This window comes from Pleurodeles waltl, chromosome 7 (assembly GCF_031143425.1).
Source record: "Pleurodeles waltl isolate 20211129_DDA chromosome 7, aPleWal1.hap1.20221129, whole genome shotgun sequence".
NCBI classification, from domain to species: domain Eukaryota; kingdom Metazoa; phylum Chordata; class Amphibia; order Caudata; family Salamandridae; genus Pleurodeles; species Pleurodeles waltl.
Window position 1 is genome coordinate 1,338,840,394 of NC_090446.1, and position 27,068 is coordinate 1,338,867,461.

General features: G+C 44.6%; 1 protein-coding gene across 2 annotated transcripts in view; it reads left to right on the plus strand.

The window, feature by feature from the left end:
• Window positions 1-218: 218 nt before the first annotated feature.
• Window positions 219-27,068, plus strand: part of HSD17B14 (hydroxysteroid 17-beta dehydrogenase 14) — a 104,323-nt gene continuing 77,473 nt past the window's right edge. The window contains exon 1 of one of the 2 annotated variants that reach the window (XM_069200702.1): window positions 219-285. In XM_069200702.1, coding sequence (XP_069056803.1) covers window positions 234-285 — 52 coding nt within the window. In that variant the 5' untranslated portion in view covers window positions 219-233. Of the gene's footprint in view, window positions 286-1,395; window positions 1,589-27,068 lie in introns of those variants that run through there. The other variant, XM_069200701.1, reaches the window with a different exon arrangement.

Sequence of the window (27,068 nt, forward strand, 5' to 3'; positions counted from 1 at the left end):
TAATAAAGCATAGAAAGAGAAGCATAATCAGAGCCTCTGGTCTTGACATACAATTACCAGGTCTCTTAAGTCAAACGAGTTTGAAGCACCTTGAACCTGGTACAGACTGCAAGCAGCAAAGAAAGAAGCAGATGGAAGACGGACAGCCCCCCCTTTAGAGACATTCAAGGAGCCAGATTGGTTATGGACTTGTTTATTTGTGGCTTGTCTTTTTTCCCCTGTGTTTATGAGAAATGAAGTTCTTGCTGACATGTTTATGTGCCTTCTGTTGGAAAAAAACAAAAAGTAGGTATAATCATCAGGTTCTGACATAGAATTCAATTTGTTATTTGATGAAGCAGCAGTAGCACTGGTCTTGTCGGGGTCGGACTTGCTGGAGTTATCTGCTATCCACAAAATGGAGTTTGGACGATAAACAGCCCAGACCTCACTTAATTGCCCTACACGTCGTTGAGAACAGCCTAGTGGTGTTGAAGGCGTGGAATTAATATACGTGATGAAAAGATATTTCAGTGTGGTCAGAGACAGTGTAAAGTGGCAGGTTTAGGCTGGGGAGAATTTGAAGAGAGACAAGGAAACTTGCAGCAATTAACAAAGCAAGTAAATAGAGAGGTTACTGGCATCTGCAAAACTCAAGCTCTTGGATGGATTAAGCCCAAGGGCACCTTGTACAAAAGGTTCTATTTAGCCAAGATGGAGTATACCTCACTCTTCGGGGCAATACAACGCCCCCGATTACAGTGATGAGGTCGGCCCCTAAGATTTAAGGTTAAAAAAAACATTTTGATGAAGTTCGGGAAGTATGAAAGTTTGACTTGTTTTTGGGGTGGAGGGAGTTTGAAATGATCACCATTAGCATGTTTTAAGGGCAGGATAGTACCGAGTGCACCGAGCATGTTTCCATGTGAGCTTGATCCGCTTCCACAGTAAATCCAGAGGTGACTCGATGCCCTGCCTTCTTCCTAAAGCCAAACGAGGGGAAAACGTGAACAGACAGGTTTAAGTCTGAGTTATGAGCTAAAATCTCAATGTACAAAAGTGACCTTAGGCATGTAAAAACGGCTCCAGTGTGAAAAGGGCAAAAAGACTTCACTTTATTAACTGTGTATCTGCCAAGCGGTCCTTGGTAACTCCTTCAGCCAGTTCTAGCTTTGAAACGAAGACTTATAATTTTACTTTAAAAAGTGCAAGTAGGGGCTCCGGAGTCCCAGTATGCAAATCACCATAGGTTAAAAGGCCGGGCTAAATGTCTGCCACATTGGGCCACTTGACAACTTTGACTGACACGCGCTCTCTCCCCCACAAAACGACGCTGCATAAATGATCAGTTGGTTTGAAGACTACATTCCCCAGCAGCCCTTGCGACCTGAGCATGCCCAGGCGGAATGTTGTCAGTTCTCTTTCTGGTCAGGTGGTTGTGGTGTAACTAGTTGATGGCTCAGCGCTGCAGTTGGCAGAAACAGGGTACCAGGGGAGCAGAAGATGGCTTGTATTTTGGCATCAGAACCAGCCTTGCGGTACAAGGACAAGGTCGCCGTCGTCACGGGTGGCACCAAAGGCATTGGTGCAGCCATCGTCAGACTTTTCGGTGAGGAGTGCTCAGCGAGTTAACACAGCAGCAAACTTTCATTTTTTTAATTTTCAGAAATAATCTGGTTTCATTTGTAGCTTCAATATTTAATGGTTAATTATTAGTTCAGTTGGTACGTGAGAAGTCCCTGTTCATTCTGTACCACACAAGTTCGTAGCCCGCTAAAATTACTCAATTGGTTACTGATCCTACTGAGGAAATCTATGTTAAGTGCAGGACAGGGGTTCTTGTTTAGTGTAGGTCAGAATAAGCCCTCCATCCGATTGAAGTCGATAAAATGTCCGACGGTAAATTGGAGAATAAGTGCGGCTCTTACTTACAGCGCTACATGGTTGCAAGCCTGTGGCAGGAAGCGTTGCATGAAAACAACTTTTGCAAAGTATACACATTGTGCGAACAGGGATAAAACAGTAAACTAATGTGGGTGCCAAAGTGACATGGAAGTCAAAACGTCCAATCGTACTAATGTAGGTCAGTTCATTAACGAACACGCTGCAAAAATCTGTGTATCTTACGGGTCATACTTTCAAATTCTAACCGAACCCAACCTTTCATGTTTATTTGTAGACCAGTCAGTGAGTACAGTGTGTGTCACTCATTGGATGGCTGCAGACGCTTCATTAAAGCAGTGTTTTTCATAGTCTGCCACAGTATAATAGGCAATTCACTGTAATACTTGTTAGAACTTGTAATGCTGTAAAGCCTGAAATAAGTACTCTGGAACCAGAAGAGTCATTAATAAGCTAATAAACATCTCTTTCTTCAGGATGGGAATTTTCTCACTCCCTTACATGTCTGTATTTGTTCCTTTTGTAAAGATGCGACGATGTTAACATTACAAGCAAAATTGAATTTCGGCATGTGGGGCACTCCACGTCCACGAAAAAGCTGGCCTGAGCGCGTTTACTACAGTTTGACGCGATCACTAAGCGGTGCTCGAAGTTTGCTGTCTCGCTGCCCCTTACGGAAGTGCTGGTCCCGAGATTGTGGTGTTACTTCTGTTTTTGTGGCACACTTCTGCCATTTCTGAGGCGTCTCAGCCATGGGTGCTTTGAGAGATGAGTGTGCTCACAGTTCGGAGTTGCACTATGTGCTTGTATAAGTGTCTTCTTGTTACTTCCCCGTGTCTCCCTGTGCCTCTGGTCTCCTTGTGTCTCCCTCGGTTTCTTTGCCTCCCCGTGTTTGTGATTTGTGCTGTTACTTGACATTTGCTTAGTGTACATTTGCTGCTTGTGTGCTGCCCTAGAGCTGTGGCCGTGCCCGAGGCGAGGATTCTCGTGCATTAGAGTGAGTGGCTCAGGGTTGCTGTTCCATGCATAGTTATTGTGGCTTCCCGCCAAGTCCCAGGTTCCCCTGTGTGCCTGTCTCATTGTGACTGTCAGTGTCTCTCGTCCAGTGTTGGTGTCAGTATCTCAAGGTCCCAGATTGTTTCTGTTTTCTTCATAAAGAGTTTTATTGGCTGTTTCATAAACAAATAACAGTTATATAGTGAGTACAATACTCAGCAGTCCTTTTTCCAATTCCAGGTAGCTAATCAGACAGATACATTACCTTGCCTTTGGAGGGACAGTTCCCATATTTTCTTATAATTTTCAGGCACCCCGGGCTCTGTAAATGGCTATTCTAAGGGCATACATCTCATTCGTCTCAGCATCAATTTTTTTTCTCGGGGATGAGGGGGGTGGGTGGGTTGGACGGGAGTGTTGGGGAGTTTTAGATGCTTCTCAATTCTGGGCAATATCAAATGGGACAGAACGAGTCCCTAGTGTATTAGCTCTTTGCATAATTGTTTGTGCCAGCACCTTCAATGGTACCAAGCAGGACTACCCAGGAGGGCCGGCTCTAGTGTGGTGCGACCGGTGCAGCGCCACCTGGCACTGACCGGCTGACCCGGGAGTGGAGGGGGGCGTTGGGGAATATTGGGCGCCGTGTTTAGAAATAACAGGGATTTAAAAATCACCCGCTGCAGAGTTCCTCCATGTCAGCAGTTTGCAGGCACAATACAGATGTCAAGATAACTCTGGTTATTAATGTCCCTGCTGGAGAGAGATGGCAGTTTTGTCTAGTGTCAGTTTTCACTCTTGATAAAGTAGTGGAGAGGGCCAAGATTCCTGCTGCACAGAACGTGTAGCGCGCAAATAACCAAAATATATGGATTGCTCAGTGGGTTAATGCTGTGCTTTTGTCACAGAGATCCTTTTGTTACTTTAGTTCACAAGTTACAACCCTAATATAGCACAGTGATCTGTGAACTGTCATGAAAGAGCCGACTGCAAAACTCATGGTATAGGTTACAACGTTATGTTTTTTTCCGCCCAGTCTTTCTTTATCCAAATTTGCTGAAAATGGTTCATTTGGGTAGAAATTCTTCTTAGTAAAGCCAACCACTGTGGTCCATTTTAAATCCTGAGTTTGTGCTTCTCCGGAATAAATACCCTTAAATTATACTCTGTACTAGTGTTGGTGACATTTGACTCCTCCACGTTGCAATCGTCATTGTCTTCTGTAACGTTTCCTATAGACTGATTTACAGACGTATGATTCATTGGCTCTGTATATCGAGTGTGATGTAAAGTGCTCTGACACCAACACCAGTATACTTAGCACTACAGAACAAATGAAATGCATGTGAGAGAGGCGCTATGGAGAGCTGAGGGGGCAGCGGTGGAGCGTGGTAGTGAGGAAGTTAGTGGAGGTTTTTTTTGGCACGTGGCGCCAAGAAAATTTTTCGCACTGGGCGTCACCAGCTCTAAAGACTACCCTGTGAGAGCGCACAATGTGCCAACCAATGAGAAAGTGCCAGGCCTCCTCCCAGTAGGCATGCGTTGTGAGGAAGTCCCAGTCTGGTTCCATTAGAAGAGAGCCTTGCATGGGGGTGACTGAAAGAATGCCTCAAGGGAAAGTTTTAGTATGGTGGCAGAGGAAAGATGCAAGGTTTAGAGGTGTCAGCAGTGTTTGTGAATTAATTTAATGGAAACATGATTTGCATAAGAATTTACTCCATGGAAGAATATAGTTTCACAGCATGGTCACTGTTTTCAAGGCAAAAGTGTAACTAAAAAGGCATGGTACTATGGGTGATGAGGTCAGTAGAAAATTCCCTGTACCCTGTTGAAGGACATTAGGCCTCTGTTGACCCCCAAGCCCTTGGATTGTGTTTAGGTACCTGTTCGTGGCCATTTGTGTGTTGTATATTGTCTTGACATGTGTAATTTTGTAAATATTTTTAATTTGAAAACCGTCTAATGGCTGCTAGTTCAAGCACAATTAAGAAGAAGGCCTAAGTTGGGTATGCGGACAAGCCAATGTTGAAGACTAACGTCCTGATTGCTTAATTGAGAAAAATTATGTCAGATGCCATAAGTCTGATCTGTTTTTTTATGAAAAGTTACAATAAAGGTACTAGTTCTTACTTAATTATTGTGAACCGCATTTATCAAAGCCAATAAGCTTTTAAGGGTGGATTGTTGTTACACTGTGTTGAAAGCTGTGCAAATGTGTTTTGGTACATGGAACTCTGCAGATTAGGTTAGTAAGCAGTGATTTTGGTGTTCGTTATCCCCATGGATAAATCCTTGCGGTCGATTTGCACTGTATTAATCGTTGTCATACTTTATTAAGAGGGGTTGTGTATTGTATTCCCAACTATAATTTTATACGTATTTGTAATTTTGAAGACTGTTTGCTTGATATCTACCTTATGAGCAAAGTTATGCTTGATGTAGCGGACCTGAGTTGGTTATGTTGAGTAGCCTATAACAAAGGCTTTAGGACTGAATAGTTCACAAGGAAACATTATGTCAGGTGCTATATGTTCGATCTATGTATTATGAAACATTCCAGCAAAAGTTAGCTACATCTGTGTGGGTCAGATACCAAAGTCTGTGAATAACTTCCTTCGTGCTACACCATATGAGTAAATGTTTTTCATTCAGATACGAAGTGTAGGTAGACCCTCCAGATAAGGTAACCTATAAATGGTACATTATAATTTTGTGGATTTTACATTGATTTGGAGGACTTAGGCTCCTTCTTTAATCTTCCCTTTGTCTCTTATTTGTGAACATATAATTATAATGATAAACCTATCAACTTTGTTAATTCTTATGTATATCTTAAATAAAGACATGTGTTCTCCTCTTCCACCAACAGCCATAACTCCTTACCCCACACTGAAAGTATATATTTCTTTCAATCCATTTAAAATCCTACTGCAAGATACTCTTGCTGTTTTCTGCATGTATGTTTGATCCTTGATTTCTGGACTGCAAACGCAGTGTAATTTGTTTTCAAAAGTTTTGATAAAGAAGTTTAATTTAGGAGAAGCCTGGGATAGGGATACAGCTAGGGAAGTTCTAGTAAAAAGCCTTGTATGGTGGTTAAATATTAATTAATGCTTTTAAAGAAACCCCACTGACTTCCAAAGTCTGGTCTTTGCTCTGTTTATTAATTAATCCCTTCGTAGATGGTTGTCACAAACTACACGACAGAGCCAGATTTAAGAAATCCCTGCGCTGCAGTAATGTTTGCTGTGTATGATGTTACCTGTTTTCCAAGTGCTCTTTGCCGGTCAGAGTTTAGTTTTACATGCTCTATTTTGCAACTATCTTTGGTGGCAGAATGTGCCCCTTTGGCCCATTATATCGAGGAGTTGCTTTTGGGTTTCATGTCAGCATTTAGACTGCAGAAAAACCAGTTATAATAACAGACTTCAAAATTTAGACAGTCAAAACTCTACCTTACAACCCTAGCTCCCTGCTAAAAGCGTCATCTGCATTTAATTTCTAATTCCAGACAAATTAACTTCCATCATGTTTTCCAGTTGGGTTAATTTACTCTCCTAGCTCAAGTGGTAGTCTATCTGAGGATTAGTGCTTGATAGTGGGATTAGGCAGGGGTATTGCGGAGGAGAGTCACCCCCGGCTAAGAACCAGCAGATAACAATTGTTTTCTATTGTTTTACTTTTCATCTGCTGGCTCACCCAGCAGTGCAGGGAGGGGTGTAGTTGGGGCATGGGAGAGCGGACTGAAGTGCCATGTTTGTTTGGCCAGCCCTCTTAGGCCGGCCAAACACATATGCTCTCTTAAATTTCTGTAACCTGGCTGGAGAAACTGCACAGACCCTTGTGCACTGCCTGAGCGGCAGTCCAAGCCACTCAGACTTTTCCTGACACTGCTTTCATGCTAGGATTAACATGAGACTAGTGCCAGGATTGCTGGAGAGCCTGTGCTGGTGTCCCATTGAATGCTGGGACACCATCACAAGCAGAGGATTGAGGTGGCAGGAGGCTGCAGGAATGTCCCCACCCCCTGGCTATCTCCCCCACACTCTTGACATTTGCAGCAGCCGCGGCTGGGATTAGGTGCAGGTGAATTTTTTTTTTTTAGAAACATATTTATGCAAGGTTGAGATTTTTGTAATCTATGTTTTGACATATATGTTTTTGCCACCTGTTTTCAGAAGATATCCATATTTTGTAGCTGGAAATCGTTAAGTGTGTTTGCTCCTTGATCCTGAAAGATCACTGGTGTAGAGCGTCTGGAGACATGATTGGTAGTGAAGCAGTGTAATTTTGACTCCACCCTTACACGTCACAAATATGCATTATTTATGTGCACTTAGCACTACATACTTTGTTCTCTAATGCTTTTAATGTAAAGTGTTGCACTTGAACTCAGTACTGAAGTGCATTCACTGTAGAACTAAAAATGTATATTCTGTGTGCCTTAACCTTGTTAAATTAATGTGATCTTCAAGGATTGAGTATTATCCTTACCCTATTTGAATGTATTTACTTTAGAAACGAGAAGGACATATGTAAACATGTGCCCCAATGTTTCACATTCAAAATTATAATGTAGTTCTTAGTTACATTTATACTCGTATTGAACGTTGCATTGCATTTATCTAAAACTTGCAATAAGAGTTTAATTTGAATTTATGCAGGAACATTTTCATCTATTTGTAGTTATAGGTGCACAAATGACACACATTAAAGGATCACCATTGAATTATATGTTATAACTTGACATGACTAGGTCTGAATTTCTTTCAACATGAAATGTTGTTTTCCATTTCTGCTTGTATGTCTTTTTCTTTGCAGGAACGTTCACATGGATTGCTAATTTGAGAATAGGCATAGCACTGTACTAACTATAGAGAGTCTGAGAAGAGGACCTTGAAGAGTAACATGGAGAGACAGAGGCGGTCATTCTGACCCTGGCGGTCAAAGACCGCCAGGGCGGAGGACCGCGGGAGCACCGCCGACAGGCCGGCGGTGCTCCAATGGGGATTCCGACCGCGGCGGTAAAGCCGCGGTCGGACCGGCACCACTGGCGGGCTCCCGCCAGTGTACCGCCGCCCCATTGAATCCTCCACGGCGGCGCAGCTTGCTGCGCCGCCGAGGGGATTCCGACCCCCCCTACCGCCATCCAGATCCCGGCGGTCCGACCGCCGGGATCCGGATGGCGGTAGGGGGGGTCGCGGGGCCCCTGGGGGCACCTGCAGTGCCCATGCCACTGGCATGGGCATTGCAGGGGCCCCCGTAAGAGGGCCCCTAAATGTATTTCACTGTCTGCTGCGCAGACAGTGAAATACGCGACGGGTGCAAGTGCACCCGTCACACAGCTTCCACTCCGCCGGCTCGATTCCGAGCCGGCTTCATCGTGGAAGCCTCTTTCCCGCTGGGCTGGCGGGCGGCCTGAAGCCGACCGCCCGCCAGCCCAGCGGGAAAGTCAGAATTACCGCCGCGGTCTTTCGACCGCGGAACGGTAAGCTGACGGCGGGACTTTGGCGGGCGGCCTCCGCCGCCCGCCAAGGTCAGAATGAGGGCCAGAGTGTGAACTGAGTCTCTGTTCAGTGATGTATTGAGGAGTAGCAGGTACCCAAGTTTGACATTGTTCTCAGGACTGGTCTGGGAGAATCCACAAATGTTGCAGCTCACAACATGAGAATGGAAAGGACAATGGAACCCTTGATGGTGTAAACGAGGAGTGTTGCTTAGAAGATTGGTATGGTGTGGTGTTGACTAGTACTTCTACTGGGTGAGGTGAGTCACTATTCCTTTGGTCTTCAAGAGGTGCAGACCTCTGAGCTTTCTCCCTTTTTGTCCCTTTGCGGAGTGTGGCTTAGGCTATCACTTATTTCTCCAACTCTAGAAGACTCTTGACCGAGTTTCTGAAATGTTGACACCTTCCCTTATATGCATTAGCTTATATATATATATATATAGTATTCTCCTTTTTCTGCACTTCCCCAGCTTTGAGATTTTCTTTTGATTTAGTAATTTTTAAACAATTCAGATCCTAGGTTAGATGACTTTAGACAGTACTCATGTTTAGGAGAGAGGACCGGAGACTCTTCTCTGAGCACCAGATTTTATTGCTAATTTTCTATATTGCTGTAGCTGAACATCTAGTTTGTCTCATGCTCGTTTGCCTCCACTTCTTTAATAGTTTTCCTCTTTTTATCTTGTATCTTTACAGCATGTTTTCGAGATTCATTTGAATTAACCTGACTGTTAACCTGTAAAAAAAAAAGATAGTCTCAACTTTATTCCTGATTCCCGGTCCTCATTGTAAAGCCAAATAGGTTACACTGTTAATTGGGAATTGTTTGACTAAAGCTAACTCCCTTCACCTCCTATGCCCACAAAGAAACAATCCATCAGGGAACCGATTGTAAGAGATTAGCCCAGCCCTCAATCAGTAGTAAATCCTGTCTATCCGTACAGTGGCTTGAAACAGGACAATAGCAAACTGAAAGGAGGAGGATGCGTTATTAACTCCCACGGCAAGGGATGCCCATCTCTACTTCAGCTGTTGTTCATTTGGCCAGCTTCCTAAGTCCCATATTGGAGAGAGCAGCCCTTTAGACTCAGTGGCTTGCCTGAGTGAGGAATGACCAAGCAGACACCTCCATCAGCTAATGTATATATGGAAAGGATGATTACATGTTGCTGAGTTAGTGATCATATGCTACTCACTCCGGTTGCCGATGTTTTCTTAGGTTTGTCTTCTGGTTATGATATTGAGCAAAATTATCTGGCAAAAGTTGGTTCTCTTATTTAAGTGCAACAATCTACCTCCTTTTAACACTGATGGTGCTGAGTTAAATGAGGGCCACGGGACAGGGTGAAGTTCCTTGGCCTCATGGAAAAGACCAAAGGAGTAACAACCCACGTGAAATATAGAATTAGGTTTCCTGTATCTAAGCATTGCTGTGAACAGCATGTGGTGTCCTCTCTCTACACATGTATTACAGACAGTGCCCCTAGGTGTGTAATGTGTGAGTGCCTGGGTCACTGTTGAATTACCGAACGGGCTGAAGACACTTTTGTGCCCCATCTGTAATGCAGGTAGTGCCGATGCATGTATAGCTTCATCCCTAACTCAAGGAGGGAGTGAGCTCATTTTTATTAGGAAGTGGCCCCATGCAAATGAAGGAAACACATTGCCTTTCCTTCCACTGTGTATTATGGATGCGGACGCATAGAACCCCAGACGGCCCCCTTTCAAGTGTAGGCGGTGCAGTCATTCGCTGCACCCGCTGGCAGGTGCATCTCTTTACGACCTTTCAAGTACAGGCAGGTGCAGTCATCCCCTGTAAAAGACAGCGCTGTTGCTTTAAGCAGTCACTCTGTCTCACTAATGCTCTGCCCTCCGGAGAGGTATGAGCTTGCAGCTGCCGTGGGACTGCGCATTGATTATAGTAGCGTACACGATCCCTGTTTACACTCCGCACACCTGTTTACACTCCACGCACCTGCTTAAAGGTACTCCGTGGCACAAACAAGAATGGTGTGCCTTTACATAATACGGGCCCTGGTTGCCCAAAAAAAACAACCACACTTCATGCCTTTTCCTGGATTTAGACACAACAGGGCCCTTGTCTGTCTACCAAGATCCCATTCTATAAATGAACACAGACACTAAAATAATTGTGTGGCCAATGTCTCTATTGAGAATGCACGTCAGTGAATGCAATTGCATTCCATTGTGGGAAACATGAAGATGATTTCCTTTTGGTAGTTGGGATAGGAGGAAATCCTAAACTTTCTGGATATGGCCCAGTGTCATACAATAGACACATTTAAATAGAGAACAAACACACTTTGGCCAACTTTGACAAACATGTGGCCAAATAAGTCATTTTACAGCACCATTTCGAAACACAGTTGCTAAAATGATACTGGTTCATAAACGGCAGTTGTGACATATTGCAATACTTTGATGTATCAAATAAGGCTCACCCACCTCGGTGGTGGTGTAGATTCATCCTCACAAATCCAAACAAAATTGAGAAATTTGTGGCAGCATTGTGATTTTTCAGTACAGTTTCTCTTTAACAAAATATAACAATTCATAGGTTATATCTATAGTTCTTTTTGTTTTTGTTTAATATTGCTTTATTGAATAAGTTAGCATACACTGGTACAGTAGAATAAATACATTTGCAACCAGAAGAAAAAACAATAAAAAAAGGATTAATCATAAAGATAATTATATCTATTAGAAACAATTTGTATACACAACCAGACTGTAATATTGTACCGTAGAATAATAGCATTTTTTGTTATGTTTTAGTAAAGAAAGAAAGAGAAGAGAGAAAGGAAAGAAAGAAAAAGTAAAACAATGCAAGTTAAAACCCACATAGTTACAATAAAGCAACCATTAAGTATTAACAGTAGTGTGTAAAGTCTTGTGTTGCAAAAGGAAAGAGGTGAGGGGAAACCAAAGCACGTCCCTTTTAATTAAGAGTTGAGTAGTATTAGCATTTGCTCAATCCATTCTTTGATTATAACAGATCAGATTCCACCAAGTTACAACAGATATTTTCGTAGTATCTTTCCAATTAGAAGTTATAATTTGCAGTGCACCAGCAATGAGCAAATCAGCCAGTTTACCAAGCAGTGGTTGGGAATACCAAATAGATGAAGTACTACCCAAAAAAACATGTAATACATTGAAAGGTACATTGATGGAGAAAATCTGATTAACTTTATCCCAAACTTGTTCCCAAAAAGTATGAACTGCAGGGCACTAACAAAAATGTGCATATAATGACTGTTTTCTTTAGAACATGACCAACACTTGCTATCTGTAGTAAGTTTAAATTTATAAAGGTCTACAGGAGTATAGTACAACCTATTGTAAAAATAAAATAACGTTTGGGTTGTAGATGCTGAACGGGATGCTGTATGGAGTTTTGACCATATTTCTTTCCATGTAGATATAGGAATGCTTTGATTGAAATCCTGCTCCCATGCTAATTCTATTTTAGATTTTGGTCTCACAAGAGTGGTATGTGTAAGGGTTCTGTATATAAAAGACGCTGGGACTTGTAAGGAAAAATTATAAGGTTGGGAATTAGGCTGTGTAGAAGAGGAAGCCTCCAAAGATTGAGACAATAAGTTATAGAGGATAGCATAGAGAGTTTGATATTTCACAGTGTAATAAGTGGAGATATGAAATGTCCGTTGAATATCTTGAAATTCAAGTACAGCATTATCTAGAATTAACTGATCTAAAGTTATAATGCCTTTGTGCATCCACTCTTTCCATACCAAAGTTCTATTATGAAATTTAATATCATTATTGTACCATATATGAGTTTGCCTAAGGTTCTCATATGAGGAGTGAGAGGCAAGAAGTAATGGCCTAAGGGGTTTTAGGGGGTTTTGAAAGCCGAACTGCATCTCTAAATGTAAATGGTGTAATTTGTGAGTGTTCCAATTGACTCCATAGAGAGGTCCCTTTATGAAAAGTGGGAGAGAGGGACAACCATATTTGTTTTAAAACAAATGCAGAGTGATATCTTCTAAGGCATGGAAAATTTACACCTCCATTGTCTCTAGGTTCCTGCAATTTGACTAGAGATATACGAGATTTACGTTTGTCCCATAAAAATTTAATAAATAATGCATTTATAATTTTAAAAAAACTAGAAGGAAGTTTAACGGGAAGCATAGATAAATACATTTTTTAAATGGGCAACAACATCATTTTAATCGTGGCCAGTCATCCCCACCAAGTTAAATAAAGAGGATACCATCTATCAAGTAATTTCACAATCCTTGACTCTACCTCTTTGAGATTAGTTCAAATAGTGTCTTTAAGAGAGTTGGAATAGGGTATGCCCAGGCATTTGATATGCTTAGAGTTCCACTTAAACCCAGTATCTTTAAACATGTCTGGTAGACAGAAAGCATTTACTGGCAAAACCTCTGATTTATCTACATTAAGCTTATAACCTGAGACACTTGAGTATTCTTGTAATAATAAAAAAAATTCCGGAGTAGTCTTGTGAGGATTAGAGAGAAAAAGTAAAATATCATCAGCATAAGCTGTGAATTTAATATCAGTATCTTTATGCTTAAAACCATAAAAATCAGATGACCTATGTATTTTCTCTAGAAGGGGCTCAAGGGCTCATATAAATAACAGAGGTGATAGAGGACAACCTTGTCTAGTACCTCTGTGTAGAGGGAAGTAATGAGATTGTTAACCATTGACTAAACTTGATGTAGAGGGTGAAGAGTACAAAAGTTTAATAATATGAGGACTAAAACCATTCCATTTTAATGCTCCAAACATAAAATCCCAACAAACACGATCAAAGGCTTATTCAGCATCTAGAGTTATGGCAGCTATAGGATCCCTGGACTTAGAGGCAAGATGGATAATATTGAGAAAAGTTCTAGAATTATCTGATATGTATCGCCCCTTAACAAAACCTGACTGATGAATATCTATTAGGTCTGGGATAAAATGATTAATCCGTAAGGCTAGGACTTTTGCAAAGATTTTACAATTTACATTAATAAGGGATATAGGTCTGTAATTACCACACTTGGATAAATCCTTATCTTTTTTAGGAATCAAACACAACATAGCTTCAGAAAAAGTGCCCTTTGCTTGATCTTTTGATATGAAATATTGTATAAGTGTTAATAGCTTAGGAACTAAAATAGATGCAAAGGTTGAGTAAAATTCTGCTGAAAAGCCATCTGGGCCAGGAGCCTTATCTTTAGGAAGCTTGATAATGGCATTTTTAATTTCTGCTTCAGATAGGTCATAGTCTAATGGTGACAAATCTACTTTTTGTTTCGAAGGAAAAGAGTGGAAGAAGGCATCCACTTCAGTCATATTAGGAGTATTTTCGGGAGTATATAATGTGGTATAGTAGTCAGTAAAGCATTCTAGGATTTCTGAATCTTTAGTGTATCTATTTCCAAATGTGTCTGTGATAACAGTAATTTTAGACTTTTGTTTTTTGATCTTTAAATAATTTGCCAAAAGTTTACCCGCTTTAATTTTTCCCCCCGTAAAATTTGGAATTTATTTTGAGTAGAGTTCCACATGCACTTTCCAAGGAATGCTTATTGTATTGCAGTTTAGCATCAATCAACCTGGATAAGGTGTCTGGTTTGTTAGATGAGAAATATTCATGCTCAAGACATTTTATTTGTGTGAGCAGGAAACTTTAGATTTTTCTTTCTTTTTAATGGCAGCATAATCTATAATAAAGCCTAGAGCAGTAGCTTTAAATGCATCCCATATAAAATTCATCTGAGTTTCTGAAGGTAAATTGTGCATAAAAAATTCTTTAGAAACCATTGTAAATTGTTCAATAAATAAATGATCTTGCAATAAGGTATTATTAAACCTCCAGCGATTAGAAAAGGAGGAATTTCCTGGAAGGCTCATATCAATTACTACTGGGGCGTGATCTGATAAGAGAATAGACCCAATATCAGCATGTGAAATTGTGTGTATAACATTTTGTGTAGCAAATATATAATCTATTCTAGAATATGAGTGATGTACTGGAGAATAAAACGTGAATTCTAGTACATCTGGGTGAGCAATTCTCCTTACATCACGTAGACCTCTGGAGGAGATTGCTTGATAAAATGTTTTTTGCATTTTATTAGGGATATAACGAGTTTGGGAGCGACGATCTATAAAAGGATCCATAAGTTGATTGCAATCACCTCCTACCACAAGATTTTCAGAGTTGCAAGATAACAATAAAGAAGAAAAATTCACCCAAAATTGAGGCTCTACTCCAGTTGGACCATAAACATTGCAAATGGAAAACAGCAAACCACAAATCTTAACTGTCAATAAAATCCATCTTCCTATATCATCTTTAGTCTCCTCTACAACTTGTACTTGTAAAGATCTATGAAACAATATTATTACCCCATTCTTATTATGAGCTGCAGAGGAGCCAAAAACATGACCAACCCAATTTCTATTCAAACTTTTAAAATCCTGCTCTTTAAGATGGGTTTCTTGTACAAGAGCAACTTGACAATTCAATTTAGAGAGATGCTGGAACACTCTTTGTTTCTTAACTGGATTACGTAAACCTTTAACATTCCATGAGATGATTCGAAGACTGGTCATTTAACTAGTAGAAGACATTTAGACAACAGAGCCTTACCGAAACCTAAGAGACAAACATGTGAATCATAGAAGAAGGTGGAAAGGAAACATATGAACATATATCTAAATAAGGTTGTGTGTTGATGCCAATCTTGCATTGTAGGACGTAGGAAATAATAAAGGTAGAAAGAAAAGTAGAAAGAGAAAAAATCTGAAAGAGAGAAAAAGAAAAGGGTAGCAAAAGTACCCCATTGATAAAAGAAAGAAAAGATGACAAGAAGCCAAGAAACTTCAGTCATAATTGTCTTAAAGAGAAGAAAAATACTTTGCATGGGAGAAAGGGAGGAGCAAGAAAAGAAATAGAGGCCAATCAGCAACAGGACTCCAGAGGAACTACAATGATTGTATAACAAGAGAGAGGAGAGACGAGGAAACAAAATAACGATGTGAACAATTGAGGACATGACTTACCAACAAGGGAAAGAATACTATGATGTCGAGATATACAGGAATATAGACACAATCGGAAAGGGGACTTTCCCAACCTGAGATTTCAATGGTTCCAATATCTGTAAAGAAGAAATAAATAATTTAAGAATTTCACATTAACCAATCAAGTCTTGCTGAGTTTCATTGCCTCCCCTTTGTGAGTATATATATATATAAACTGTTTCAGATCATAGGGATTTTCAAAAGTAGTTGTTCTGTCCCTGAAGGTGACCCTAAAAAAGCAAGGGTGAATTAGGCCAAATCTAGCATTCATAGATCTTAAGGCTGGGCGGAGATCCAGGAATTCTTTCCTTCGCTTGGCGGTCGCCGTGGCCACATCCTGGCTAAAGAAAATCTTTTGGCCCAACCACAACAGTTGTTTACGTTGTTTGGCAGCAGTCAAAATAGTCATTAAATCTGAGTACTGTAGGAAGTAGGCGATAATTCCTCTCGGTTTTGATGGAGAAGAGGGACCAACACAATGGGTTCTCTGGATGTTGAGAGCAGTAGCATTCTGAAGACCAACAGTCTTTGGAATATGAGTTTGCAAGAATGTCATCAAATCTTGGCCTTCTGAACCTTCCGGAATGCCATAAATGCAAAGATTATTCCGCCGATTGCGATTTCCAAATCTTCTGTCTGTTTTTTAAGTAGTGCGACTTCCTTAGTCAAGGTATCAACTTTAGTAGTAGTATCTTGTATGTCACTAATCCTCTGTTCCACCTCAGACAGTCTAGAATCCAGACGTGACCATTTCTCCTCAATTCGCTGTAGCGCAATATTCGTCTCCATAACAAAAGGCTTTATTAGCTTGAGCTCATTCATAATGTCATCCAATGTGAGGGGCAATGGAGACTTAGTTGGAGAGGATGGGTCTTTTTTAACTCTTTTGTGGCCCCCGGAGTCTTTACGACCATTAGAGTTAGAGACAGAGGATACAGATAATTTGGAGGTATGAGGGGCTTCCATTTCAGCCACACAGTATATATTTAGTACGAAAGTTTAGTTAATGTTCCTGTAACGCCAATTAAGTCACCTCAGAGGACAAATGTTAAAAAAAAATTGAAGAAAATCCAGAATAAAATGACTATAACAGCTTCAAGAGTGGTATCCAAGAGTGTCCAAAAAGTATTAAGATCTCCACATTAATTCAAGTAGCCAAAAGACAAAAAAAGAAAATATTTTTTAGAGAAAAAAAAAAAGAAAAAACAAATCCTCTCAAAATGGCGGCCCCATTCCTGTCAGAAAGGGAGCAGTAGGTTAAAAAGATTAAACTCTGTAAAACACCAGAGTTTTAAAAGAGAAAAAACTCCCTGCTTGTTCCAACATCCAATTCTGGGGAAAAAAAGCAGCCAGCTGTCAAAAACGTCTCCCTCCAATATAAAAACGTCCTCCGCAGCTCGGGAGCGTTGCTGTCGAGCGGCCATCTTAGCTGCTCCACAACTCTCCAATATCTATAGTTCTTAAAATGAAGCTTCACATGCCCTCTAATGTTTCACAGTTATTTGATTCACTCTTACATTATTTTCTTTCATTTTTCCATTGTGCCCCATCTATTCACTTTCTGAGTCATAACCTGGAAGGAGTAGGGTCGAAAAAACATAAAATGACACACGTCTCACAATTCCAGGCCACAAAGCAGTACTGTTGTTAAGTTGTTACAGATTTAATGATTTGGCCAGCAGACGGATTATATGACTATACATACGGACAATAATTTTGTCTCCAAACAGCTTTCAGTTTATGGAAAGACAAACATCTGACTTTCAAATTCAATCTTTTAGTTTTGGAAAAAATACAGTTCAATTCTGCAATGGGAAAGACGATCATGTACATGCAGAAAGACATGTGTCCAGAAATACTGGCTTTTAGTGCTTAGTAAATGCATGTTTGGTGCCCAAACATAATTTTCTCATTTTCATGAACTAGTAACATGTATTACTGCCACACTTGAGGAGTCGGTGCAGCTTTACGTGAACACGTTTCACCATCTCGTGCCATGGATAACCACAGTACGACAAGATGTTCTTCCACTATACCATCGCCCTGTGAAGGATTCAATAATGAAAGGTGTGATGCAGAAAGATTCAAGTAGACGGATGTATTCTTAAGTTAACAAGTGTTTTAAAAGGGGTTATAGCCATCTCCTTTAAATATTACTTGTGTTGTACCACACCAGGAGCAGATGTTATTCTACGTCCAGCTGAGCATAATCAGAGTCCCATGTGACTCCTGGCAGAAGAGTACATCACAACAGCCAAACACTGTATGAAATCTCACATCTTCCAGTGACTCAGCACGTATCCAAGACAGCAGGACAGCGGAACATTGGATAGCACCTAGCGCTCCTCCCTCCTTTCAACAACAAAACCAAAGTAGTCGCAGGAGCGTTAGTAAGGGCATAACTCTCCTCCCTACCATAAAACAAATAATAGAACCAACATCTATCTACATAATGCACAGAGCTCTCAAATGTTCCATGCGTGATTAGCGTGCTCCTTCAGTCCCAGTGTTGTGCTTTGCATGGTGGAATGTGTAGTCCAGATTGATTTCATAATTGGAAAAACAGGACTGATTGATTTCATAATTAGATAAATAGGACTACAAGGTCCACAATGCAAAGTAAAATCTTGGACTGGATGAACTACTAACACATGGACTTGGGAAATGTGAGCTATCTGGACCTAACAATAAATTCCCACACATTCCAGTTACAAGCCCAAGACAAGTCTGACCCCCAGGCTCAGATTAATGTCCTAATACACACATCACGATTCACGCAATTCCACAAACATAGCGCAACCCTCCCACTAGAAAAATAGACAAAGCTATAAAATGGTGAAGACCAAACCGTACCAAAGTGCACCAACAAAAATACAAATAGTGGTGATCAACTGCAAGAACTACAAGAAGGTAATCACTGCCTCTAGAGCCAATAGTATAGTGTAGTGGGAGTACAGCAAGACTTGATGGTCTTGGGTTGTTATTCTTCCACAGCTGGTCCTTGGACCTTCCTTGGATGGAGCACCTTCGTGGAAATAAAGAACTTTGTTGTATAGCAGCCAGTGCAGAGCTTGCTGCCCTCACATACTCTGGGCAGAGGTAGGGGATTGTCCTGTGCCTAGGCCCACACTGGGCTGCATTACAGTGGGGATCCAGTGTAATGATTCACTGTTCGTCTCCTTTATTTTTATGTGCCCTGTAAACAGAGGTTCCTGGCTGCTGTGTATTTTGAGTTTTTTGGAAGGCCCAGAATCCCCCAGAGGAATTTCCCTTAGGCTCAGAATAGACTCATCGCTCACCTGTCCTACACTTGGGCTACTCTTCAGTCCTGTCCACATCCCAGAGACTCTTGCTGTGCTGGGTTATTTCCAAGGGTGCTCTCCAGAAGCACAAGGCATGGTTTCCTCTGTGGCATCCTTCTTCATTCCAGACTTAAGGTTCATCCAACCACCTACCTGCACATTCACACCCACTCTCTGCATACTAACAGCCAGCTCCTCCCCATGCACACCAACATGCTCCTCTGTTAGCTAGGGGGAATAGAGTATCATGACTCGCTCAGGCCTATGCCTCATTTCATACAGGGGAAACGAGGGTCACAAGCAGACAGTGCACATTCACCTTCCTCATAGTGCTATTGTTAGAGCGAGCTAATCACTACATTCTCCAGCCAATTCACAATAGGCAGGAAACCTTAAATGCAAATTAGGTAGTAGATGGGAGACTGTAGGCATTGATTGGTATATGGAGCAGCAATCTGTTTTGATGATCCGGTGGGGGGGGAACATCTGCCAATCATTTAAATGCTATGCACATTAGTTATAGCTTAATCGTACCTGAGAGAAGTATTGATTCTAGATATACTTAGAGAATCAACGATGAGGTATGCAAGCAGGCAGTCTGATGTATGACAGTTTCGCAGATCTCTTGAGACCTAGGTCTTTCCCTGATCCTTCTGCTTCAGGGCAAAGAACCAGTCAATGCAGCTTTACGTGAACATGTTTTACAATCTTGTGCCATGGATACCCACAGTAAGACAAGATGTTCCACCATTATACCATGGCCAGATGAAGGATTCAATAATGAAAGTCATGATGCTGCAGGACTCAAGTAGACTGATTTATTCCTAAGTTAACAAGTGTTCTAAAAGGGGTTATAAGCATCTTCTTTAAATATTACTTGTGTTGTACCACACCAGGAGCAGATGTTATTCTGTGTCCAGCTGAGCATAATCGGAGGCCCAGTTGACTCCTTGCAGAAGAGTACATCACAACAGCCAAACACTGTATGAAATCTTACATCTCACAGGCTATGTATGAGCTGTACCCTCAAGAAGCTACTGGTGCTTAAAGATGTATGTTCCAGCTTTTAAGTACAAGTGCGATAGAACTGTTAAACAACCAGAAGACCTTGGTACATTCCTGGCTTAATCCTAATGCACTGAACTGAGTGAGTGTTTTTCTAAAAGCAATAAAGACATTTATAGAAGCAGTGACAGACAAAACGCAACAATTCAGTTAGATCTGATCAGTGCCACTAAATTAAGTTACAAAAGAAGGGCAAATTGTATGGCACGGAAGGCAAATTATGTTGCATAGTACGTGATTGGAGGGAAATTATGCAACAGTTTATGTGACAGTTTTCTCTCTCTTTTGGCGTGTTAACACTAATTAAAACAGAAATGACACCGAGGCTAAAGAAAGAATATAATGATGTATTATTTAAAACTTGCATTGTAGCATAAGAACACCTTTTTAATAACTCTCTCCTTTCTACGTCACAAAGTGAAATAGGTTGTGGTAAGTATATACAGTGTATGACTCGGCGGAAGACTAGCCTTCAGCTTTATACATTTTGGTGGTCATTACAACCCTGGCGGGCGGTGTTAAAGCTGCGGAAATGCCGCAAACAGGCCGGCGGACAAAAAAAAGGGAATTATGACCCTGGCGGAAACCGCCAACTAAGACAGCCACTTTAACACACCGCCCGCCACGGCGGTACAGACAAGCAGCGCGGCGGTTACCGCCAACAGACAGACGGGAGACAATGTACCGCCCACAGTATTACAACCCGCCAACTTTTCTGGGGCGGATTCACCGTGGATAAAAACACGGCGGAAACAGCTTTTGCTATGGGAAAACGCTCACCTGAACACATCCCACGAGGAAGGAGGCCACCATGGAGCCGGAATTACAAATACTCCCTGCCCTTGTCTTTCTGCTCCTCTACGACCAACAGCTACGTAGGCGCCGAAGACACCGGTGAGTACTGCACCTACGACACGGGGGAGGGGGGAGGCAAAAGTTAGGGGGACACCCACCAAACACCCCCACCCCCACCCTCGCATATTACAACATACACACCAATGCATTCACAAAAATCACAGTAACAACCCACAATCCCCCCGGAAGAATGAAAAGACAATGCGAAATTCGGTCAAACATTATAATGTGCCAATATACATGTCATACAAAAATATACAGATATATATTTGAAAATCAGTCATAATTATATATACAATAGGAGAAGTAGTGCAGATATGTACACAACAATGTCCGTGCACCAACAGTCCAAAAATGCATGGGCGAGGCCCACAAACGATAACTGACCACAATCGGAGAGAACACTGCCGGGGCATCAGATCGAAATACTACAGGCACCTCAGGGGGAAGGGAAGGGGGGGCACCTCAGCCAGATGAATGCGAAGCCAGATCCACGACAGGGCTCCAAGCCCATTGATGTATCCTGGGAAGTGCAAAGCCACAGTCTCAAGTATCTACAGTGGGTGGTTTGCCCACTGTGCCATCCTGGGAAGTGCAAAGCCACTGTCTATCAAGTCTCTACAGTGGGTGGTTTGCCCACTGTGCCATCCTGGGGAGTGCAAAGCCACAGTCTCACAAGTCTCTGCAGTGGGTGGTTTGCCCACTGTGCCATCCTGGGGAGTGCAAAGCCACAGTCTCATAAGTCTCTACAGTGGGTGGTTTGCCCACTGTGCCATCCTGGGGAGTGCAAAGCCACAGTCTCACAAGTGGGTGGTTTGCCCACTGTGCCATCCTGGGGAGTGCAAAGCCACAGTCTCTCAAGTCTCTGCAGTGGGTGGTTTGCCCACTGTGCCATCCTGGGGAGTGCAAAGCCACAGTCTCACAAGTCTCTACAGTGGGTGGTTTTCCCACTGTTCCATCCTGGGGAGTGCAAAGCCACAGTCTCTCAAGTAGATGCAGTTCTCTACTGGTACTGTGTGGGACTGGTGCCCAGACTGGATGAGTCTCCCCGTGAAAGTTCATGTCTTGTCACTGTCCCAGCTGCACATGGGATAAGGATGCCTGATGTGGCGGCCTTTTCATTCCTACATGGTGCTTGCCTTGTTCAGCGGTCTTCACCATGGCTGTCTTGGCCCTGTTCACCAGTGCTTTGCCATGGCGGTCTTTGCCCTGTTCAGAGGTGCTTTGACATGGCGGTCTTTGCCCTGTTCAGCTGTGCTTTGCCATGGCGGTTCTGGACTGTTCAGCGGTGCTTTGACATGGCGGTTCTGATACGGACATTGGTGTGTGGCATGACGATCTCTACACTGGGCATTGGTGTGTGGCATGACGTTCCATCATTGCCCAGCAGGGCTGTGGCAGCCGGGGCACTCCTGGGCTGTGACTCCGGGGGTGGTCTCCTGACCAGTGACGATACTTGGGCCCTCCTGGGCTGTGACTCCGGCGGTGGTCTCCGGACCAGTGACGATATTTGGGCCCTCCTGGGCTGTGACTCCGGCGGTGGTCTCCTGACCAGTGACGATACTTGAGCCCTCCTGGGCTGTGACTCCGGCGGTGGTCTCTGGACCAGTGACAATACTTGGGCCCTCCTGGGCTGTGACTCCGGCGGTGGTCTCCTGACCAGTGACGATACTTGAGCCCTCCTGGGCTGTGACTCCGGCAGTGGTCTCCTGACCAGTGACGATACTTGAGCCCTCCTGGGCTGTGACACCGGCGGTGGTCTCCTGACCAGTGACGATACTTGAGCCCTCCTGGGCTGGGACTGCGGCGGTGGTCTCCTGACCAGTGACGATACTTGAGCCCTCCTGGGCTGTGACTCTGGCGGTGGTCTCTGGACCAGTGATGACGGTGCTGGCGGTTGTGTCTGGACCGCCGGAAATGATGGCGCACTTCTCCGCCGTGTCACTCACAACAGGCTGGGCAGACTTCCTCTGGACCTTCCCCACCTTTGTTGGAGTCACAGCTGACTCACCAATCCCCTTCGAACCCATGTCAGTTGTTGTCCCACAAGGAGTCTTAACACGGTCCCGTCGTCCACTCTCCAATTTTAGAGCCTTTACAGGGGGTGGGCTGCCAGTGCCTTGGCTCCGGGTCCCACTGCCTGCCCTAGTGGCCGGTGCACTCCACAAGCCTTGAACACGCACCACTGGTATTGGAGGCTTTTTGGCTGAGGCGCTACAACGGGACTGATGAATTGGAGGGGGGTGGGTGGGGGCAAAAAGGTCAATTTTACAGAGGGACAGTTTCTGACGAACACTGGGATGGGTAGCTGGAGGCGGTCTGGAAGAGGAGGTGGTTGTCGGAGGTGTCACTTTAGCTGTTTTGGGTGCAGGTGCAGGTGCAGGTACTGGAGGCTGTCGTGAGGTGGATGGATGTTAGGTGAGTGATTGCCGGCGTTTGTGTACTTTGGGAAGGGGCGTCACAGACACACTGGGAGAGGACACCGGGGACGTGTAAATGGCAGTGGAGGTGGTGAGTGCAGGTGAGCGGCTTGTGGTGCTGGGTGTCCTGGTGCGATTCCTGGTGCCTGTAGATGTGGTGCATGCAGACGAGACAGGGAGGGAGGAGGGAGAAGAGGAGGAGGGGGACACAGTGAAGACAGTGGATGTTGCTGTGTCTGTATGGGTGTGATGCTTGTGTGAGTGCCTGTGGGATGTGTGGTGCCTATGTTTGCTTAAGCTACTTTTGTGTGTTGACTTGTGTGCATGCTGGTCTGTAGGTGTGCTTGGGATGGGCTGGGGTACAGGAGATTGGGTCTGGGTGGAGAAAGTTGGAGGGGGATGCTAGACACAGGGACAATGGCTGCCGTCAGTGCTGAGGCCAGAGATTGCAGGGGTCGCTGAAGGACAGCCTGATCAGAATGAATGCCCTCCAGGAATGCATTACCGTGTGGCAACTCTCGTTCTACACCCTGGATGGCATTCACAGTGGTAGACTGCCCAACAGTGAGTGACCTGAGGAGGTCAATGGCCGCCTCACTGAGGGCAGCAGGGGTGACTGGGGCAGGGCCTGAGGTGCCTGGGGCGAAGGTAATGCCCACCCTCCTGGGTGAGCGGGCACGTGGCAAACGCGGAGGGGCTGCTGGGAGGGCGGTGCTGGTAGGGGAGGTGGCAGCTGTACCTGTTGAAGTGGGGGGCACAGATGGTGCTGCCACCACAGGGGAGCTCCCATCGGCGGACGAGTCCGTGTCGCTGGTTGGTGATCCGGTGGCCGACGTGAAGCTCCCCTCGCCCTCCGTCCACTGGTGCATTCAGAGTCCGTGGTGTGGCCCTCCATGGCCAAGTGGGATGCAGCTCCCTCGTGCTCCGGTGCCACTGTACCTCCGCCTGTTGATGCTGATGTACAAAAGGACAGGGAGAGCAGGAAAAGGGGGGGAGACAGAACAAAGAGAGTTTTAGTGCATGGCATTCCGCTACCGTTGGCGGAAAAGACAGACGCAGCAGCCCCCTGCATTACGCCGTGCTCCTGCACTCTGCACACGCAATTTCTGTGTTATGGCCTACATGGCAATGGTGGACATCTGTGCACATGGATGCCACAGGGGCAACTATACCTCGACTTGGCACTCTGCTGAGGTGGGGTTGAGTGCCACATGGCCTACATTACGGAGGGGCCTTGCCTACCTAACGCACCCTGGCCTCGGGACACCCACAGCCCACCTCCCCCACCCAGACCCCTCCACTGCACGCAAAGTCCGCAGAATGAGGTTGTACTCACCCGCTTGTGTCTGCTGTGATGTCCTCAAGCGCTCATCCAACTCCGGGTAGACTACCGCCAGGATCCGGAACATCAGGGGGGTCATGGTGCGACGGGCACCCCCTCCCACGTTGGGAGGCCATCCCCAGCTGAGCCTCCGCCGTCTTCTTGCTGCAGCGGCGAATGTCCTCCCATCTCTTCCGGCAGTGGGTGCCCCATCTCTGGTGGGCCCCCAGGGTCCGGACCTCCTTGGCGATGGCACGCCAGTTGTCCCTCTTCTGGTGGGCGCTGACCTACATGACATGCACAAGGGAAGAGGAACAGTCATTACCAACTGCACTGTCAATGTGAGTGGCCCCCTCCCTACTCTGGCCATGTGGCCCATTCATTCCGATGCATTAATGTTCTATGAACTCTGCCCCCTTCCCTCTTCCACCCAGCCCTCTCCACGCAGGCCTACCACATACAACGTGCTCCCTGTGTACTAACCTGTTGGTCTGGAGGACCGTAGAGTAGCGTGTACTGGGGTAGGACCCCATCCACAAGTTTCTCCAACTCCTGTGCAGTGAAGGCAGGGGCCCTTTCCCCAGACGCAGCAGCCATCGTCGCTTCCAGACCGAGGTCACAGCAGCACTAGCAGTGTAGGTCCTCTCCTGTCGAAGGTCAGGTATCTAGTGATTGAACAGATAGAAAATGGCGGTGGTGTCCGCGGCGGTGACGTCCGCGGCGGTGCGCATCATCACCGCCGGCGCACCTGTTCATTGGCTCCTGGGACCCATAGGGTCCAATGTTAACCAATGCAGCATTGCGCCGCGGTCTACGACCGCCTACCGCGACTGTGTGCAACGCCAGCGCAGTTACCCCACAATCCCATTGTCCCAGTTTAGAGGTCAGGCAGCCGCCATTTCAGGGGCCCACATGGCTTCATTTACTACTGCGTCACACATAGCTAGGCCTACACTCAACACACCTACAGGAAGGGTTTTGTGTCTGGTGTAGTCTTGTGTGTAACTGTGGGTACATACCTGTAGGAATAGTGACTGGTTCTTCGCTGTTGTCCTTCGTAGGCACCGTCAGCTGGGACATATGAGAAGATGGCGGAATCCTCCGGTGTACCGACGGCTGGTGGACCTGTTGACAATGGAAGAAAGACATGTCATCGTCACCTACCGGTTTGACCGTGCCACTATCCAGGAACTATGTACCCAGTTGGAGCCAGACCTGATGTCACTGATCCGCCATCCGACTGTAATCCCCCCTGACGTGAAGGTGCTGTCAGTGCTCCATTTCCTTGCAAGTGGGTCATTTCAGACTACTGTGGCCATGGCATCAGGGATGTCCCAGCCTATGTTTTCCAACGTCTTGTCCAGAGTGTTGTCTGCCCTGCTGAAACATGTAAGGAGATACATAATTTTCCCTCAGGTGGAGGATTTGCCTACAGTCAAAGGTGACTTCTATGCCCTTGGACATATCCCCAACGTCATAGGTGCCATTGATGGGACCCATGTAGCTCTGGTCCCCCCCCACAGGAGTGAACAGGTGTACAGGAACAGGAAGAGTTATCATTCCATGAATGTCCAGATGGTCTGTTTGGCAGACCAGTACATCTCGCAGGTAAATGCTATGTTCCCTGGCTCTGTGCATGACGCCTATATCCTGCGGAATAGCAGCATCCCTGATATGATGGGTCAAGCTCCAGAGGCACCGTGTATGGCTATTGGGCGACTCTGGTTACCCCAACCTTTCCTGGCTATTGACCCCACTGAGGAATCCCAGGACCAGGGTAGAGGAACGGTACAATGATGCCCATGGGCGGACTAGGAGGGTGATCGAACGCACCTTCGGCCTCCTGAAGGCCAGGTTCAGGTGCCTCCATATGACAGGTGGATCCCTATTCTACTCACCGAAGAAGGTGTGCAACATCATCATCGCCTGCTCCATGCTCCATAATTTGGCATTGCGACGCCAGGTGCCTTTTCTGCAGGAGGATGATCCAGATGACGGTGTTGTAGCAGGTGTGGAGCCTGTGGACAGTGATGAGGATGAAGCTGAGGAAGAAGAAAACGACAACAGGGAGTCAGTCACACAGCAATATTTCCAGTGACACACAGGTGAGAACATTTTCTGGTTTAACATTACATTAACTTTCACACGTCTACCTCTATCCTGTTCCTCGATTTCAATCACTATTTGTTAACTGAGTTGTACCCTTCCATTACGGTTTCACAGGTGTGGTAACCTATGTGTCAACTGCTTGCATCCTTCAAGGGCTTGTGATGTGTGGCAAAGGTATGTTAGCCTTACAGTGGTACAGCCATTATGACACTGTCATTGATAATACAAAGTACCAAATCATAGACTGACTCCAGATTGTTTTGTGTTTCAAGGGTGTTTATTTAAGTGCTCAAAAAATGAAGGGGGGTTGTAAAATGGTGATGGGGGATGGTGGAGGAATGTCCATGGCAGAGTCCAGTCTATTAGTCTCACAGGTGCACTGCCCATCTGGGCATAGGAAGTGGAGCTGGGGCAGTTCGAATATGGACAGGGTAACAAAGTGGGACAGTGGGAGGACAATCAGGGTGGTCTCATTTCCTGGCGGGGGTTTTGCCATCTTGCTCTGTCCTGTTCCTGGATCT